The 20,257-nt window shown below is 38.6% G+C and overlaps 1 protein-coding gene across 1 annotated transcript; it reads left to right on the plus strand.

Moving 5' to 3' along the window:
- Nucleotides 1-1,022: 1,022 nt before the first annotated feature.
- Nucleotides 1,023-17,541, plus strand: LOC146169741 (AMP deaminase 2-like). The gene is made up of 16 exons (XM_083390861.1): nt 1,023-1,231; nt 3,013-3,118; nt 3,826-3,968; nt 5,911-6,084; nt 6,538-6,627; nt 7,431-7,560; nt 8,130-8,261; nt 9,548-9,630; nt 10,384-10,495; nt 11,820-11,983; nt 13,511-13,637; nt 14,408-14,568; nt 15,102-15,222; nt 16,131-16,304; nt 16,995-17,105; nt 17,340-17,541. Exons 1-16 carry the CDS (start codon nt 1,065-1,067, stop codon nt 17,520-17,522), a joined length of 2,178 nt encoding a protein of 725 aa, XP_083246987.1. The 5' UTR covers nt 1,023-1,064; the 3' UTR covers nt 17,523-17,541.
- The last annotated feature ends 2,716 nt before the right edge of the window (nt 17,542-20,257 follow it).

The raw sequence follows: 20,257 nt of genomic DNA on the forward strand, positions 1-20,257 counted from the left end.
CTTTTTTTTTATTTACATTCCTGTTTTTCTTTTAAGAACGAATTGTCTTAAGGGGAGTCATAATATCTCAGAGTAAAAATATATACAGTTTTATTATGTTTACTTTTGTTTAAAAGTTATCAAAAAAATAAATATAAAAAAATTATGATTGCACTGTTGATCATTTTTTACCACTCAATCATGTTTTAATGTCATTTATTTGAATATAAGCACTACATAATGGTAGCAAACTAAGTCATGCTGTACTCAGAAGAACATTAGTTTCATCGTAGAAATTTGTCGTGTCTTTTAACCAAATCAAACCGACCGTGAAACAATAATTTTTTAACAGTAGCATTAAAAAAAAAATTGATTTAGATTTCATCTAAACTGACCATCGTGTTTTTGCTTGTTTTTTTTTGTGCTTCCTAACACCTGACGTGTGCGTGTGTGCTGGAATTTCATTCACTACCAACCAACCAACCAATCAAATGATCGCTCGCCACCCCTGGTTGTATTGCTTGCTGTCTACATCGCTGGCATGAATTGTGTGTGCTTGACTTTTGGGCTGCTGTCACCACGAACCTTGCTCCCGGATTGCAACGACAACGCCTGTCACCCTCGTTCGCAACGCCCCTACACGCCGCAAATACACTGTTTACACGTTTCTAAATTGCGACATTTGTCCTTCTTCGGTGGGATCGTCGTATTTACCCTGGGCGGACACTGCGCCGAAAATCCTAAAAAAATCCTATTGAAAAACCGTAATCCAATTTTTGACGTCATTTTCGCTTTGAAAACGCGTTGCAACGCAATCGTTGACCTTGGAAAACGATTAATTGTCCGTGCTGCAACAAATCGCACCTCAAACAACGCCACATAATCTCTAATCGTGGAAAACACCCACCTGCCGTTCGACTGCAACAATAACCTTGAAAAAACGCGCACGGCTCGATGTTGAACAACTCCTCTCAATCCAACGCCTGAACTCGTTACCTCGACCTACGACCTTCGACCTTTGATCCCGCCCCTGCAGTAACAACAATCCAAGGCACTGGAAGGTGCTGCAGGACACGGTGGGCGCCATGAACTTCATGAAGAGGGGCATACGCGAAGAGGACGAACCCGAAGTCGACGCCAACGGCGTTGAGGAGGCGGTTGAAGACGGCCAGGTTGGCCCGACTTGCCGCCTCTACCCGCACAAGCCCTCCCTCACCAGTCAGCACATGCTGCCCCTGCCCGCCCTCAAACAGTAAGTATTATTGCCGCTTTTTCGAGGATTATTTAATTTGTTGAAATATTAAAAATGTGTATAACAGGGTTGCGATTGAAGTATTTAAGGAATATAATCTCATAATTAACGCTTATTGTCTTATATATTTGATATATGACGTTGTAATGTAATTATAAACTCCCATTCAAGAAAATAGATGCAGTATATTATAGGCTAAGCACTTAACTGAAATCTGTTTTTCAGATTGACGTGGTTTCCGGCCTATACGAGGTAGTGGTAGTAGCGTTATGGTCCGTTGGCTCACGTGAGATGCTCAGTGGTTTCATACCTTTAATAAAAAACACGAAACAACTGTATTGCTAATTTCGTTTTTTTCATAAAAAAAATACTCACAAATTAGCAATTCTTTCATTTATCAAAAAATCTAAAAGCGGATCTTGGTAATTAATTCCTTAACGCACAACCATCTCGTGAGCTAGTTTTCATGCTATTTTTCACGCTCACGATCGACCGCCGAGCATCTCGCGGAGCCCATGCACGTCATAACGCACCCGTGCACATGACACAGGCCGCTTTTCACGCCAAGGCCGCCATCAGTAGTGGGCCTTTGGTCGCCGATTTTTTTGTCGGGCATGTAGTGATTGCGCGAATGCTCGGCTTTGTAGCCTTTTTTAACCCTAAAACGTCATCATTACGTCGGCGAAAATCTCCGATTTTTCGTCCAATCATTGCCGTGTTTGTGTGAAGATGATTTGCGGTTTGAGTGTGTGGAGTGTTTACTGACCAGTTTTACTACCACGTAGTTGTAAATCGTCATCCTGCGCTTTTGTAGAAGTTTTTTGCAAAATCAAGTACTAAATCGCCTGAGAACGTTTGAATGTGCCAGGTTAGCTGGGCTGGTTTGATGTTTTTAGCCAGTGACATGCATAATTTGATTTATTGTGACCGTAATTTTCTACTATTCGCTTATGTGCAGTAGATGTATATCAGTCACGATTCGTAAGCATTTTACATTTACTGACTCCCGACATAGCGATTTCGTCGAATTGCGGGCACCACGCCTGAATTTCCTTTTTTTTTTATTTCAATGTTTTTCTCCCTTAAACGACGCTACAGAAAGCTTTATCGATTCGTCAAATGCAAAACAAGCCTTTTGAACTATCAGAAAGTACGGTTTTGTTTAGGGGCCAAGTTTTTCTGTCAATTTTTAAAATCTGTATTTTGTTCACGACAGTATGTAGTGGCACTAGGCCAGGACTTTTCATCATCTCGTTTCGCAGACCACCAAGCCTCCTCCGATAACTGTTGACCTCCAAATTAGATACGAGCTAAAGGCAATCTCTGAGCTGCACTTAAAATGCGTAAAGCAACTGTCCCAAGTTTTAATTTCTCCCCAAAACTAAATAATTATCGCTGTTCATATGTGTCTTTAAACATGGCCAATTTTTAACTATTTAATCCTGAAATTAATCCGTCACATGACAAACCTCAAGGCCCATTTCGATAGGTGAACGGCGAGTATGAAAGCCAGACTTAAGGCCTTGTCAAACTCTCCAGGAACATAAGTAACGCGCCATTAGTTGTTTGCACGTGACAGACAAGACACTCTTGGGTATAATACGCACAAAATCACCACTGAGTATACACGCCCGTACATAAGCAACTGCCCGTGACACGCAAATCCCAAAGTTGCACAACGCACTTCCCGATCGTCGCACTCGCAAACCATGACCACGACCACAAAGTTGTTCTTGTTCGTTTCGCGTCGCTTAAGCTTGTTTTTTGTGACTTGCAAACAGAAAGCGCTTGGGCGAGCAGAGCGTCGACTCTGACATGGTTGGCATGGGCGACTACAACATGGTCGACTTCCACCGAATCGAGATTACGGGCGACGAAATTGCCGGGGTGAGTGCTGTGACAGGACACGATTCTTAGCCTAATTTTTGACGCGCTGTTACTTTTATTATTATGAGCAAGTTCTATGATCCCAAGTATAAAGTTTCACATCTCGGAAAACGCAAAGTAACCTTTGTTTACACTTCACGTATAACACGCTGTTATTAATGTTTTACTTGATCGAACGCGCTGTTATTATTATTAACGTGATTTGTCAGCCCAGGTATAAAGGTTTTCGGAGAATATTGTACCGTTAAAATGCGTTCTCGTTTTGCCAAACCGTTCTGCTTCGAAATTCTGCTTTGACCCGGGGCATTGCGTGGGATAGGTTTTAGGTTAATGACGTAAAACCACCACCTTTGCTATTCAGGGAAAAAGCTACAGTCTTTTACAGTATAACATACTGCGAAACCGGTTCCAATTCTGTTACACTACAGTGTCCCGATTTTTTAAACGTACATTAACTTTTAACAGTGAGTTTCCCAAACAATTAACAATGTTGCCAAATTATAAGATCGATCACGCATTAAATGCAACCAGAGTTTATAAATGTTTTTTAAATAATGTTTTTTGCTATCTTCTTGCAAATCAACACCTTTATCTTTCCCAACAAAACGCGATAGTATAACCTACCCTTGATGTTCGCCAAAGTGAGAAGGTTTTTAAATTAATAGAAGGCTCGCACATAACTTTTAACACCTCAGCATAATTTCCAGGTCCCGCTGCAAGATCTGGAAGAGGCGTCGGAGAACTTGATTGAGGCCTTGCTGCTTCGCGAAAAGTACATGGACCTCGCCGAGCAGCGCAATTACCTCACCACCTCGCGCTATCTTCGCAAGGTAACGTCGAAATTGCACTTCAGAGCAGTGTTTTTCAACCTTTGTTACTATTAGTATCAGAGATAAATTCAGGAAATCGACTTAAAAAAAAAGGAGCTGCAAAAAGATTATGAAGTTAAATCAAACAGCTTTAAATAAATAAAAATTGACAAAAAACAAGGAAAAGTCATTACAATTGACATTTTATTGCGAAAACCAATATTTTTTCACATTTTATGACATTTTATTCATTGTGAATTTGTGATACCCGTTATTTTGCACAAAAAGTATCGCCATCCGATCAGAAACCAAATGACGTCGTTACTTTGCTTAAACAAGCACGATTTACAAAATAGGAACTTTAATTATGTAATGCTTTCCATGTTATTAGGCTAAAATTAGGTTTCGACTTCGAAAACGTTCAGTTAACTCTAGTTGTTAAATCCTTAAATCAATTTGTTATCGGTTCGGTATCTATAACCAACCTAGTATCGGACGATTCGATATTATCGGGCATCCCTGCAGCCTACGCCATAGATAGCCGTTTTCATCCAGTCATTTTGCATTGGTTGGTTTTGATATTATAGAACGTTTTTGTCGTGTATACTGAAGCCCCTTTTATTCCTTACTGTGTCACACCATGCGAAGCACGTATTGTCGTATATATTAAAGAACAAGTAAGTTAAATTTTATCAAGATTCAAGATAAAATGACAATGGAATATCAAGGCTTTCACAATTGTCAAATTCTAATCAAAGCCACTAAAATGATAGTCGAGAGCCGTGGTTGAAAAGAATCTCCATAGCTTAATATAGCTCAGTGGACTTTTCTGATTCGCGACTGCCGTTATTTAGGGCCCAGCAAAGCGTGAAATTTAACTATTGGAGCGTACTTTATGGCTAAGTGGGCGTAAAGTTAACCAATCATGTTCAAACTAAAAAACATTTTTCCATTCTCCGTATCATTTTTTTTAAATTAATGAAAAAAGCTTTTTATTAGTAATGCTTATACAAATGTATTAAAATCCTCAAACACTTTTCGCTATTACTTCTGTCATCAACTAAGTTCAAACATTTTGCCATTCTTGCGCAGATCAAGGGAAAAGAAGTGCAGAGGCCTCCCGGATACTACGAACCACACAACATGAACGATAAAGAGTCGCTTTCCATGAGTAAGCATACCAAGACCTGTTTATTTTGTACTTTCTTATACTCTTAGGGTCCTTTTGAATGAATGTCCCTATATGGTTGCGTAGTGTATCACAACCAGCGGATAATGTAGCACAGTGGTTTACAATTTTTGTCACACCCATTAATACCAATGATCGTAACCTGCACCCTGTTTTTTAGTAGTATCTTTTATAGCCACATTTTTTGTTAATATTAGCCAGAGTTGTAACATAAATACAAACAGCGCACGCACAATGTAAAGGAGGCCTTAAAACATTAAATGCTGCTTGTCGGGTGATTTAATTGACTGAACCCTTTGGTTATCCTTTAAGTAAGATCACCTGGTCTAGTATTCAAATCACTGCTCTCATGCCATGTGTGTAATAATAAAAACTTTGCATACACAACACCAAAGCGGCCAAAAAAATTGAAAAGAAACATTTTTATGTTTTTTTGGATTTTTTTTTAAATATATTTGTCACTGTATTTTCATTTTTTCTTTGGAAATTACGAAGAGAGGCCTCGCTGCATTTACACGACAAAGAACACCGGTGTTCGCCTTAACAAACGTTGGTCTAGCATTTCAATCACCGGTGTACAATGCTAAAAAAATGCGTTAACCCCAGCAAAGCGGCACTACAAAAACTTTAGGCGAAGTACTCTTAAGATGTTTTTAGGACTTTTTTAATGTATTTTCCAAGTGTTTTTTCATTTTCTTGGTTAAATTGCGAATTGGCAGGCCTAGTAGAATGGTTGTTAAGTGAGAGGCCTCGCTGCATTTCCACGACAAGAAAGCCCTGGTGTTCCCTTTAAAAATGGCTAACTATTTCCTTGTGCTCATGGCAGACGCCCCCTACCATCCACCGGCGCAGTTCCAGTGCCCTTATGAAGACCAGGACACAAGCAAATTGCCCGAGGACAGCGAACTCAAGTTCAAGATGGTCGACGGCGTGTTTCGCCTTTACGTCGACGAGCAGCATATGGACAGGTGCCACGACGCACAGTACTAATCGCATTTGGGCTTTTGGCGTCTGGAGAATTTAACTGTTTCAACAGATTTGTGTGGATCTGGTCTTTCCGAATTTTTCAGTCTGCCACCCCTTTCAAATCCATAAAACTTTTCAATGCCCATTTATCATTGTTAAGAAATATTTTCTTCGATGTATGTTTTGGCTTTTGTAGAAGCAATGAGGATTTCAGAGGTTTTGTTTGTATAAGGTTTGCATAGCGAAACGAAGAAAAAGAACAACTTTATAGATAAAACACTTCGTTTTTTTGGCCAGCCAACTAAACTGACCGTAAACGAATTAAAATTAGGTCTTTTTTATGTTACCACATTCCGATATATAAATCTGTTGCTTCCAAGACGGTGACCAATGCTCACGACCAGTCTCTAATTTCTAAGTGGAGACGTTCGATTTACCGGTCTTATTTTATGCAGGAATGAACCGATGGACCTTCCCTACCCCGATCTGCAAACCTTCATCCACGATCTGAACCGGCTGATGGCGATGACTGTTGACGGGCCGCTGTAAGTTTCCGTTTAGTTTAAGCTTATGGTTCCACCTTGCTTGGATGGAAGTGCCGGATCGCGTTTGTGCAGCGAAATAAGCTCAAGAGTGGAGCTTCGGCCCGTCCGATTGATTAACTTAATTATTGATGAGTCGGTATTCGTCACAATGAGCTGTTTTTTTTTTTTCAGCGAGCACTCTTGTTGCTTTAGAGTTTAGAATAATATACCTCACAAAAACATTGGATATCAAATACTCAGATGAGTGAATAAACGCTCACGAATTTGCGATACACATGTTTTTAAAAACATTTTTAACCTATTAATCTGATTTTGAACATCCATATTGCTGTAGTCTGATTTTGAAGATGCATACTGCTGTCCTTTTTCATTGTCATGTTTAACTTATCTCCAACAATTCTGTAACACTTTTTACAAAAGTGTGTCATATTTTTCTACGAGTTGCGATTTTTAACCATGCTTCTATTTTGTTCGGATTGGTTTTATCAGGGATTATTGAATTAACGATTACTTCAAGTTTAAACTTGGACAATTGCTTTCCTCCCTGGCATACAGCGACGTGAAAACGTGAACGTCAGTTGAAAAGAAGAAGTTTCCTTCTATTTTTTTATCTGTTAAGACTGTTTATAAAAACAGGTATAAAACGTAAAATCATTCCTTAAAATTTTACAGAATATACCTGCTTTCATAAACAGTCATAACATCATCTGAAACGAAAGCAAGAATCTTTCTTTAACATTTTTTTGTCTACGGGAGTTTCCTAATTTCCGAAAGTGTTTCACGTTTTATTTTTTGATTGACAGCAAGTCGTTCTGCTACCGTCGCCTCTCCTACCTTTCATCCAAATACCAGCTGCACGTTCTGCTCAACGAGACCAAGGAGCTGGTCGCGCAGAAGGAAGTTCCCCATCGTGACTTTTACAACTGCCGCAAGGTGCGTGACGTCATTAACCGTTGGCGGCCACCGTAAGCCAGTTTTTGTCTATGTGTTGTTTGAGTTTTGTTCTTCCAAATTGCGAGGATAAATTGTGACCCTAAAGGATTTAAAACGCCCTTTACAGTTGTTAGGGCGTAAAAAATAACCTGGTTCATTCAAGAAATACTATTGTTTGCACGATTTAGTATTTTGACTTCTTTGCGGCTCTGCGCATTTTTTGTCTCTTTATAAAAAAATCTGAACGGATTTAAATAATCTTATGTGTGTTTCATGTAAGAGGGCGATAAATTCTATGGTGTCTAGAAATCACATATTTTCACAGCAATTACAGTTCGTCTCACTGTTAAATGTTTACTACCAAACGTACTAAAAATAACGTCTAGTTTGAGAACAAAGTATTTTTGTTAAGCTAATTAGTGAAAAACAAACAATTTTTGTTAGCTGTCAGTATCAACTAAATATCGCATTAAAATTTCAAGTTGATTAAACGAATGATAGATGCCGTCTAGCTTGCCCGAATGCGAACAATCAAAACGTTGTGCCACACTAGTCATTTTGCCCCTCAGGTTGACACCCACATCCACGCTGCTTCGTGCATGAACCAGAAGCATCTGCTGCGCTTCATGAAGAAGACAATGAAAAAGAACGCAGAGGACGTTGTCTATCGCAAGGAGGGCAAGGAGTACACTTTGCGCGAGGTTAGTGGACTTAACTCCAATATGTCACTTTTCGGACGAAAAACGGCCGGCAACAAGCATTTGGTTTTTTACTCGCTGAGGGAAAAGCAGGATCACATAGAAAATAAAAAAATAGATTTGCACTGATTGTATACGTGTTTGTATGTATTGACTACAGTCAGCTAATTTCCCGCTAAAACAAGTTTTATACACGCGATTCGCGAGGGCACTAAATACGAAAACTTTTGTATTGACGAAAGTTGTGAACCCTGTTTTATTAACATTGCAACCAAAACCTGTATTTACTACACTCAAAATTGACTTTCCGCTATAATTCTTTTAAAACACCTGGTTTGCCGCTGGTACACTCTGCGCGAGGTCAGTGGGCTTCACTCCTTAATGTAATTTTCGGACTTGAAAGGTCGGTATCAAGCATTTGTGTAACGCGGCATGCGATGGGTGTCTTTACTTGCTGAGTGAAAAAGCTGGCTCACACAGAAAATAGATTTGTACTGATTGTATTGTTTGTATGTATTGACTACACTCCAGCTATAAGTTCGCGCAAAAACACAAGTTTTAAACACGCGAGGGAACTAAAAAGAAAACTACTTTTCGTGCATGTGTTGACTACAATCATAGCTAAATTTTCGCTATTATTCTATTTAAAACACCTGGTTTGACGCTTAGGTGCAGCAAACGATTACTTACATTTTATGTGCAAATTTAGTTTAGGACACAAATATGAAAAAATTTTAAATTGTCTAAAGTTCTGGGTTTCAAACACATGCAAAACTAACCTTGTAACCTTGAACAACCAACTATCAAATTTGAAAATGCGGTATATAGTGCTGGATAGGATTGGTACTCCGCGGAAATTACTATAACTTTGCCCTGCCCAATATCGCAAAACTGATTTATATTATGGAGCAAAATGGTTGTAGGTTGTAGTAAACCGTAGTAAAAACGCAAAGCCCGTACAGAAGTAGGTAGCGTTTTGAACGCTTCAAATAACTCTTCATTCTTTTTGAACATGTGAATGAGGATATATTCGAAACGTTTAAAATCCCACCTACTTCTGTATCGGCTTTTATATTCTTGCTATTTCCTAAATAACCGTTGTAAAAAAAATCACCTAAATAACCGTTGTAAAAATGGTGAAGTGCATTTACTTGATTGGTAGCTTTGCTATAAAATGGTAAAACCTTGTTTTCGTTGAATGTTTTGTCGCTCAAGCGAGGTCAAGTCAGCAATGACTTAAAAACATGTGTTTTTTATAATTGTCCTCATTTCATCCCATTGTTGCCCAGGTGTTCGACACGCTCAACCTGTCCGCATACGACCTTAGCGTTGACAGCTTGGACGTCCACGCTGACAGAAATCTATTTCACAGGTAACAAAAACTATTGACGACTTTGCAGTGCAATTAAATGCGATTACAGAAATCGCCATTTTTTTTTTCTTAAATCAGTTAAGAAATTGATTGCAGGAGATATATATTTCCGTATGAAATTGCATTTTTAATTTGTTTGAGACTGATGGTAAATTTATTACATAAAAAACGAAGTTTCAGTTTATTTTAAAAAATAATAACATTTTGCGAATCTATACCACAATGAGGTTAGTCCGAAATCAAGTATATCGTTTAATGGTGATCACTGATGATGGCATTAGAAATTGCCGAAACGTTTGAAAATAAAGCATGTCGCTTTTAACGTCTATTTGGGCCGTTATTTTCACCATTAAACTTATGAACAGATCCGTATATAGTGTTCCAAAGTATATCGTTCTTATAAAAAAACACCCGCAAATTAAATACTTGATTTTTCCTCTTATGTTAATTTTTAATACTTCAAAAATAAAATGCATATTAATTTTTTTTTCAAGTAAAATGTGACTTTTATAATTTACAACAGGCGTCTTGTACACAAAATCTTCGCATCTTTAAAATGTCGTTAGTTGTCTCTTAAGTACCGTAGTAAACTAATTTTTAAACTATTTAGTTTTCGAATTATATTCGAAACACACCGATTAATCCAATGTTGGTCTTTGAAAACCTTATAAAAGTTTATTTTAATAGTAGTTTACTTTCTTTCGTAATAATTTGTGGAAGCCCTTGGCAATAAAAATCGTTTACATTTCAAAGGTTCGACAAGTTCAACACGAAGTACAATCCCATCGGACAGAGCGTTCTGCGCGAAATCTACATCAAAACCGACAATCAAATTGGCGGCAAGTACTTCGGCCACGTTCTCAAGGTAGGTCATTGGTGAGAGTTCAGATTTCAGAGGTTAAAGGTCTTCCATGGATGACAAAGCGTCGTTCATGAGTTTCAATGTGACTAAATTTAACAAATAAGTGATTTCGACTAATAGTGGGCTGTTGAAAACCAATCAGAGATATATTTTTTCAGCAACACACATTGAACTTTATACCATATACAAAACATGCAAAAAATAGAACTTGTAAAAATAAAACCTCTAGGACGTAGAAAAGACTTCATAGTTATTTCTCATAGTTAGTAAGTAATTTCAGGTCGATATATTATGTTATTTCACGTTTAAAAATTAGCGAAAAGAGAAACCTTACTTACGAAACAGACACCATTTTCTCGACGGCAAGTAAAATGCAACATGTGCTAATCGATCTTTAATTTTCAGCCAGAAAATGGCTCACGCAACTAATATAATCCTCACAAAACTAACCCAGAAATTTTAATTTTTTTTCAACGTTATATTTTTGCAAGACTATAATACCAAAACTGCACTAGATTTAGAAGCATGTGTTTAAGCCAAAGCGCCTCTGCCCCTGCCCCTGCCCCTGCCCCTACTGAAAGTTGCTGTGGCACAAGGACCGCAAGAAGTCGAACACTCATGTTTTACATTATATAAACTGTTGCTACCAGGCATAGTAATATTATTCAAAAACAGCTCTTCTGGTAACTGTAATTGTGTACCAACGTTTGGGCAACCTATGCAAGTCGCCTTGTAGAAGACGATTTGCAAAGGTTGCCGAAACGTTGGTAAAAACACCGAAAGCCTTTGCAGACTTATCGAATCTGTTGATATATGATGCAAGCAGGGCAGGCTAAAAAACAAGTGGCGTGCAGTGAGGTTTGAACTCACGACCAACGGTCATGCCGGGTCCGTCGCTCTACCGACTGAGCTATGCAGGCTCAGAGAGCAGCGAGTCGAAAAACAACCATGACGCCAAAGCTCGCTCAATCTGTTAGTACAAGCAACTCCATATTGAAGGGTATCCACAGTACCATATAATTTATTCAAAGAAACCTGCACACACACATGTGTGTGTTAACAACTGAGATCTAGCCCTTCTGAAGCTGCTTTTTGACCAACGATTACGGCTTACGTATAATTAGTACACCGAAAGCCATTGCAGACTCACAAAATCTGTTGATCTATGACGCAAGCAGGGCAGGCTAGAAAAACAACCAGCCTGCAGTGAGGTTCGAACTCACGACCTCCGGTATGGGTGTGCATGTTTCGTTGTTAAATAACTACAATTACCAGAAGAAAGCTGATTTTTGATTAATACTCTCGTCTTACGTCTATTAACTTGCAGGAGGTTATGGACGACCTGGAAGACAGCAAGTACCAGCAGGCCGAGCCTCGTCTCTCCATCTACGGGCGCAGCAGGGACGAATGGTACAAGCTGGCCAAGTGGGCAGTCGAGCACAAGGTCTACAGCGACAATGTGCGATGGCTCATCCAGATACCCAGGCTCTTGTGAGTAAATGCGTGTTTTTTATTTAGGGGTTCAAGATTTTTTCTATTTCGTCATTTTGGAGCGCAAAACGCAGTGAAGTGCGACATTTAATAACAGGGCAAATTTTCTTTCGCAACCTTTTCTATTTTAGATATTCATTGTTAGTAAACTTGTCCAAACGTAAACTTGTTATGATTCAAACCACGCTGTGCTATGATGTCACAATGTCCCCTGTTTAATATTCGTATGATAAAACGCAAGTTTTCGTTGGAATTTAAATAAAGATATAATATAAATAAAAGCTTGAAAATGAATTGCAAAGCGAAAAGGGTCGAGTAGATCGACATCATCTTGATTAAGACGTTTCCGTACGAATTTGTATCATATTTAATGGCATTAACTGAAAGATCATTTAAGTTCGTATTGAAACGTCTTAATCAAGATAATGTCGATCCACTCGACCTTTTTGGCTTGTCAATTCGTTACCAAGCTACACTACAGATCCGTACATAGTGTACTCAAGATGTAAAACCTATAACATTATAACAGAACCAAACCGAACATAAAGACTGGCCGCTCTGGCTTAAATCATGGCGTTAATTTGAGTCAGTCGCTTTAAAATGTAATTTTTACACTTTATTACTGTAAAAGATGTGTTTGTTTTTATGCAAAAAGCGTCAAAATATAATTTTTGATTTAATGTACAACCCGTCACTTTCGCGAATAAAATGCAGTTGCATTTATTCTGTTACATTAACTGTTTCTAGTTTACGATTTATGCGATCGTTTCAAGTTTTATTTGTATTCAAATGTGCTGGGTATAACACGGTTAAGCGTCATGGCAAAATAATAACAAATTATATTGCAAAACTCAACTTCTTGTACCAAGATCATATATTCATGTACATATTTTGCTTTGTAGTTAACTTTCCCTCCTTTGTTTGTGTATTTTGATTACTTTTCGTGTTACCATAGGTATCCTACCGAACACGGCGATAGCTGGTAAATTGCACTGCATACAACGCCTGCGTACGAAACTTTATTTTCGAATGCTCTTATTTTTAGCTGTTTCAGGCTAGACCCTTTATTTTGCTTGCACTTGCGCCGATTTAGGCCGTTGGATACGTTACATTTAAATATCATGATGTAATGGTATATATTGGTGCGCATCTTGGAACATCAAACCGTTTTTGATAGGCGTATATTTGCAGTTTAGAGCAAAATTCTCGCTATAGGCAACGACATTACTATTGGACTTATTGGGTCTTTTCAGCCCATGTTTTTAGCCAAACTACATACATACACAGCATCCTAAAGTGGACATATACGCAAAGTCGTACATTTACAAAATCTTAATTCCAAAAGTTTAGTTTCACGATTTAGACATATTGATAAGATGGCGTCTAAAACTTGCGTTTTACTATGTTGAAGCAAATTAAAGACGTACAAGAACTGCCCCAAATCCAATCTACAGCCTAATCTGGTCTACCAGTACCTAACTCAAGTTGCCTCTGTACACCTGCCTAATGGTGTTTCGTTTCGTTTAGCGACATCTACCTGGCCAAAAAGTCGATGAACAACTTTTCCGAGTTCCTCGACAACGTGTTCGGGCCTCTGTTCGAAGCCACCCTCTACCCACAGAAACACCCAGAAATCCATCTCTTCTTACAGCACGTAAGTCTATATATGTGTAGTTAGAGAGAGACAAGCCCGCGGTAAACTCAAAATGCTTCATAATCAGATGTTAAGCTATAAGTATTCCAAATCAAAACTGTTAATGCAGTGGTTATTAACCGGGGTGCCAAATTTTAATGCCCAAGGGTGCCGAGAGATCTTTAAAAGAAAAGCCGAGAGATCTTTAAAATAATTTTTGCTCGACTCTCACAGCCTTTTTCTAAAATTGGTATGGATTAAATCCAATTAAAACTTCCTACGTTGTGTAGAGTTGATGTGCGTTGTTCCAGTTCCGTTCAGTTCCGTTTTTGTGACATTCTAGTGAATAACCTAGGGAAAAATCTTGTAGGGGTGCCGCAATCTATTTATTATTTCTGAGGGGTGCCGCAAGCCATTAAAGGTTGAGAACCACTGCTCTAATAGAACGAAATAGGGGAAAACCGCTGATGTCCAGAGCATGGAGATTAACGTTTTAAACCATTACTCGTTTTATAACAAATCGTCTTTTCTAATAAATAGGTTGTGGCCCAGTCCACACAGATGTTACATCGTTTTCCAAAATAGACCAACCACGCTGGTGTTAGCCTTGTATAAATTTAGGAAAACATTAAAATTACTTTAAAGTAAACTAAAGTCGTCTGTTTTTGCTTGATTCTCGTTTTCCATACCAGTTAGTTTCCTATATTTTCCATCTTCTTAACCTTATACAGATGACATATCACCGCTTAGCTACTAAAACGTTTTAATTAAACAATACTCCGAATTCCCAGGTTACCGGGTTCGATTCCGTGGACGACGAGTCCAAGTCGGAGCACCACGTGTTCACGATGCAGTCGCCCAAGCCCGCCGAATGGCGAAATGACAACCCGCCCTACTCCTACTATGTTTACTACATGTACGCCAACATGGTGACTCTCAACCAGCTAAGAAGGTAATATACGAAAGATAAACTGCACGAACTTTGAATAAAATTTCTAGCGAGTTTTCTTATGGACCCTGTAAACTTTTTAAGTGTCCTATAAGAAAGATTGAATATGTGTCTTCCATATTCATTTGGTATTCTGAATAATGCAGTAAGGAAGCACCTCATTAATTACCCAACCCTGCACGTCCAGTGCCTGCTTTAAATCTGATGCAATGCCAGTTTATAAAAGAATGATTAAGCCATGTTTTAGTCGCTTATTCTTATTAACTGTATATTGTTTATAAAATGCTATATTATATTTATTAACTTTATAGTGTTTATAAAATGCTTGAAAAATCCGGTTATTAAAAAAAAATTATTGTTCTTATTCTCATATTTTTGTCAGAGATAATATTTTTTGCTTTTTATATTTACTTCGCCTCATGCGTGAACCACTTTGACTTCGTAGCTCGTGTAATAATATGTATTTGTTACACACGTCACACTATATCCGTTGTTTAACTTGCCTCAACACAAAGCTTCCGTAATTCCTATTGCAGGGAGCGAGGCATGGCTCTGTTTCACCTTCGACCGCATTGTGGAGAAGCTGGACCCGCGCACCACCTAGTGACAGCCTTCCTACTAGCGGACAACATAAATCACGGTCTTTTGTTACGTAAAGTAAGTCCAATACTTGTATTTTTTTAATCTATTAGTTTTACAGCGATTTGTCTATGTTGGTCTGTAAAAGAAGTCATATCAGCTATGAGCTATCCGAGTGTTAATAGTAGAAAAACGGCCTTTTGATTTTAGTTTGATGAAGGTGTTTCGGTTTTATTTTCTATCAACATCAGTGGTTCCCAAACCTATACATGACTTCAAACGGTGCTGCCTATACTGTATAGCAGTGGTTCCCAAACCGGTGGTACGCGAGAGTCTTTCGGGTGGTACGCGACTAACTTCAGCTTACTTATAAATTTGTGAAAACTTTCAACTTTTAAAACTTTCAGATTGGGTATTTATATAATGTCGTTTTAGTTACCTTTGGTTTTGCACGTTTATGACGTAACACTTAATCTCGTTCAAGATAATATAAAACGCTAATTGTTAGCTGGTTTAATATGTATGTAATAATATTGAACTGATAGCAGCAGTGCAATTATATAATTATTGAACAGTACCATGTGATTTTTTTTATGCGATAATTTGGCACAGGGGCCACAAAACTGCAGCCCCCTGGCCACCCCCGGCCCACCGGATCAATTAATCTGGCCCGCGCCATATTTCTTCAATAAAGATGAAGTACAGTTAAAATGTTTTCGAAATGACAGTTTTTTAAAGTTCACTGCAGTTTCTATTGCGTAGTTATTTAATATTTATATTTCCTTCGTTTACCAATAACAATAATAAACAAGTTAAATAAATTTCAACAAAACACTTTCGTACGTCCTAACAGTTATCCGGCCTCCGATAGTAAGACCTTACAGTCATCTGGCCCTTTAGTAAAAAAGTTTGATGACCCTGCTCTAACACTAAACGAAAATCTCATTATTTTTACTTAATCAGTGTTGTCGCTTTTCTTCATCCAGGTGCCCGTGCTGCAGTACCTCTACTACTTGGCGCAGATCGGCATCGCAATGTCGCCACTGAGCAACAACCACTTGTTCCTCAGCTATCACCGCAACCCTCTACCGGACTACCTTGCCAGGGGTCTTTGCGTGTCGCTCTCCACCGACGACCCGCTGCAGTTTCACTTCACAAAGGTTTGTCGCTTTGGAAAAGCATACGCCATGGAGTAAATCGGGCTGTGGTTTATTTTGCGCGACCAACGCGGAAATAATGAATTTGGGTTAAGGATTGTTGCCGGTTGGGTCTTGTTTAAGGCACAAGGCATCAGCAAGCAACGCCCATTATTATCTTTAAACAGTTACCTTGGTTTGGTGCGTTTTATGAGATAATAAAAAATTATAAACGAGGATCATACTGTAATAAAAAAGCAAGGACAACACAAAAACTTGTAAATAAAAAACTAATTTGACTTTCCTAGAAGTAGCGTTGTGTTTTGACAAAGTACAACGACTATTAAGGATTGACACTTCAAGCAAGTATACGTAAATTTTATCGTTAAGACTATTCGTATCCGCTGGTAATAGCCGTTTTAACTTTAACCGTTTCAATGTTGACTGTAGGTTGAACAAAATATTTTTGCGATTTAAATACCTATATGTTTCACAGAGACGTATTTTATTTTTTTCAAGTTATTTTTCGGGTGTACCCTGCCTTTCCTTCGCTGAAAGGATCCCAAGACAACATAACGAATTCCCAATTCCCAATATCTTAATGTCCTTTGTTTTATTAGATTTTAGTGCTGCTAAAAACTGGATTGCTTTGCTAATTTAAAAGACCAGTTAATACTGCAAAAACACCTAAAATTGACAAACTTTATTTTGCAGGAACCGCTGATGGAGGAATACAGCATCGCTGCTCAAGTGTGGAAGCTGAGCTCTTGTGATATGTGCGAACTTGCCAGGAACAGCGTAATTATGAGCGGATTCCCTCACCAGGTAAGCTGCGATATATAGTACATAGTCAGTAGTCACCTGAGTATGAACTTCATCGTCTCCTACCCTCACAGGCACAAGATAGTAAATCACTGCTCGGTGCTCACTTCATGTTAAATTGAGATACTGTTTACAATGATTTGCAGTTCTACTTATCTCACATTGGCGAGGCAAAGCTTAGCATTGTTTGTATCGTGCTGCCTTACCTTGCCTTTATTTAATATACATCTCTTGCAGTTCAAGCAGTACTGGCTGGGGCCTCGCTACGAGGATGAGGGCCCAGACGGCAACGACATCCGTCGCACTAACGTACCCGACATCCGGGTCTCCTACCGACACGAGACACTCCAGGCCGAACTACAGATGCTCGTCGACTCGCTGCAGGTCGACAAGTCGTCCAGCGAGGTCGGCAGCCTGTGACGACACAATGGTGGGGGCGTCGTTTAAAAGACGCAGTCGCCCGCTGCCGACGGTCATTGCCGCTGCTGACTGAGGTAGGTGCTGTGTTGGTCACTGATTAGCTTCGTACAACATGTAGATTCGACTGTTTGTTTTAAATTAATTTTTTAATTTCATATTGTTTTTTTTTATTTGTTTGTAGTTGTACGTACGCCGTAAAGATTTTGTTTTCTAAAAAAAAGAATTTTTGTCGAAAGTATAGCAAATGTATTTTCTTGTATGTTGATATCTCTTCTTTAGAATGTCAAATATTTCCTTTATGGGACATTTACCCAGTTAGCGTTAAGCATGCATGACTGCCTCTAGGTCGGTCACATTTTTTATAGAGTATTCGATTTACGCTGCCAAAATAGGAAGGTTTGGGCACATAACCAATATTTGTCTGCAATTTTATTGCAATTTGTCAACACGACTGTATTTTTGAAACTTTCAGGCAGAAAACTTCGCGTTACTTATCTGTGAAACCTGACGAACACACTGTACTTCGTTCTTTCTACTTTTTTTGTCGTTCTGCCGGCAGCAGACACCTGGAATCGGACACTGACTCTCTTCCTGCTGTTTTGTCGCTTGTTTTCTTCTTTGTTTGTACGCCAGTCGCCATTTTATGATACGTTTTTCAGCTAATTCGCCACTGGTGAGTAATCTTAAATTTACCACCGCAAAACGTACGACAAATTACATCAATCGTATTTGAACTGCAATCGTATTTGAACTGCCGTTTTTGCTTAAAACAAGTGAAAGCTACCTATGACATCTTAAAGAGAATTAGTCGACCAGCGCTCAGCTATCACATTGGAAGACTTTGGGTTTTGGCAAAATAATTTCACTGTATAAAACAAGTCTGAATTGACCACTGTTTAACAGCAAACTGTTTTGCACACAGAACCTCTAAACAACCTTTCTCTGTCCGTTTCAGCTACTTTTTTGTGCTTGTTTGACTAATTTTACTGCGGTACTTGCTGTGTTGCGAAATTGCTAACTACGCTAATAGCATATGTAAATAGAAGCGCTTTGATTAGTATATGGTCGTTTTACGTTAGGTACTACACTACTCTTAATTGGAACCTACCCTCTTTTTACTGGAGAACTACCCTCTTTTTGACTGGAGTTCCTTCCTAACTGTTGTGAAGTAAATCTTTGCCGAGCTTGTTTGGGAGCATTTTAATGATAAATTTGTTTTTACTTTAGTTAGACCAACCCTAAATATACAGTTCGCATTTTAAAGCATATTAAAGTGCCCGAGAGGACTTTTTTTGTTCCAAGCAGTGAAATGTATTTGTTTGTACTCCAGGCAGAAATTCCTCGAAACTTCTAGCCTCCCTTTGTGCGTTTCGCTTTTTTTTCTACTGGACTTTCTTACGCTTATAGTGGGACCCGCTCAAGACTGTTTTACTAGCGATCGCCCTAGCTGTGTGCTCTTCTCTGTTGCTAAACGCACATTGTTGTCGCACTTCATGTTTCTCCGTTTTCTTTCTTCGCAGCTTCCTTTATTTAATGCGGGTGCCGCGCAATTCCGTTTTGTAACGCGATTTTGAAATTCGAATCTTCGAGATGTCTAATGATTTTTGTTTCCTTGTCCGTTAGAATTGCAGCGACAAAAGCCGTCGTTAAGTAAAAAAAAAACACTAAAAAAATTATTTGTAAGAGTGCACATTTTTTGTTGATTTACCCCCATCGTTTTTTACGTTTGTTATAGTTTTTAAGTAAAACGCTGTTTTATATAGTTACAAGACTGTTTGTTTTTACTGGGTTGTGTATACGCGTGTGCGGCAGTAATTTCAGTTCGGGCAGTATATACAAAGATGAATTTTGGTGTTTTAGCTTCACGCCGCAAATCCCACGCTTGCTTGTTTCTTACAGTTTCTTTTCCTCTTAAGTTTTTCATATATTTGACTTAAAGGGTAACTTTCTTTTGCATTTGAAACAAAGCTGTTATATTTCCTCCCTTCGATTAACAAAAACGACACATGGTATTTCTCCTTTACCCACTGGGTTGGATATTTTGTTGTTTCTGCTCCCCGAAAACGCGACTATTTTTGTGGCTTTTAATTTTGTGCAATTCGATTTTTTCGTCGAATGGTTGTAATACAAAAAACATAATATTCTTCGTATATTTGTATAGCAGACGTATACACAGCCATGACATTTTTTCAAGTTTGGTTCTGTTTTCAAAACAACTATACGAGGTATGAACGGTAAACAGTCAGCAAATAGCTATGCTCCTAGGATAGGTGAAAAAAGCTCCCTGTAGTTTTAGGGCTTTTGTGATTGCTCCTAGGATAGGTGAAAAAAGCTACCTTGTAGTTTTAGGGTTTTTCCGATTTGTGTGATCCAACCCTTAACTCCCTAACTAACGTAGCATGTTAAAGATAAATGCTCAAATCATCAGGTGATACCTCGCTACACAAACATTTTTCCGGAACAAAATGACTATAGAGTCCCCGCTAACGAAGGTTGATTGAACAGATATTTGAATAAAGACTGTTGGAAAAGTTTTCATTTTTAAGAGTGAACCTGCAATGTTGTTATGCGCATTGTAACCAGCTATTTCTTTCGCCCAACGTACTACTACATTTACTTAATCTTACGTCAATTGTAAATTTTTCACTCCTCAAACAAGTTGTTTCAAATATTGTTGATTTTCCGTGCTTCTCGTCCGACATCAGAATTTCAGATAGGTGCTGATACACGGAATA

This window comes from Ascidiella aspersa, chromosome 1 (genome assembly GCF_963924565.1).
Source record: "Ascidiella aspersa chromosome 1, kaAscAspe10.2, whole genome shotgun sequence".
Taxonomy (NCBI): Eukaryota; Metazoa; Chordata; class Ascidiacea; order Phlebobranchia; family Ascidiidae; genus Ascidiella; species Ascidiella aspersa.

Coding starts and splice junctions, on each gene's coding strand:
- LOC146169741 (XM_083390861.1), top strand. CDS start 1,065: ATGAACTTCATGAAGAGGGGCATACGCGAAGAGGACGAACCCGAAGTC. Junction 1,232..3,012: donor CCCCTGCCCGCCCTCAAACA/GTAAGTATTATT, acceptor ACTTGCAAACAG/AAAGCGCTTGGGCGAGCAGA. Junction 13,638..14,407: donor TCCATCTCTTCTTACAGCAC/GTAAGTCTATAT, acceptor CCGAATTCCCAG/GTTACCGGGTTCGATTCCGT.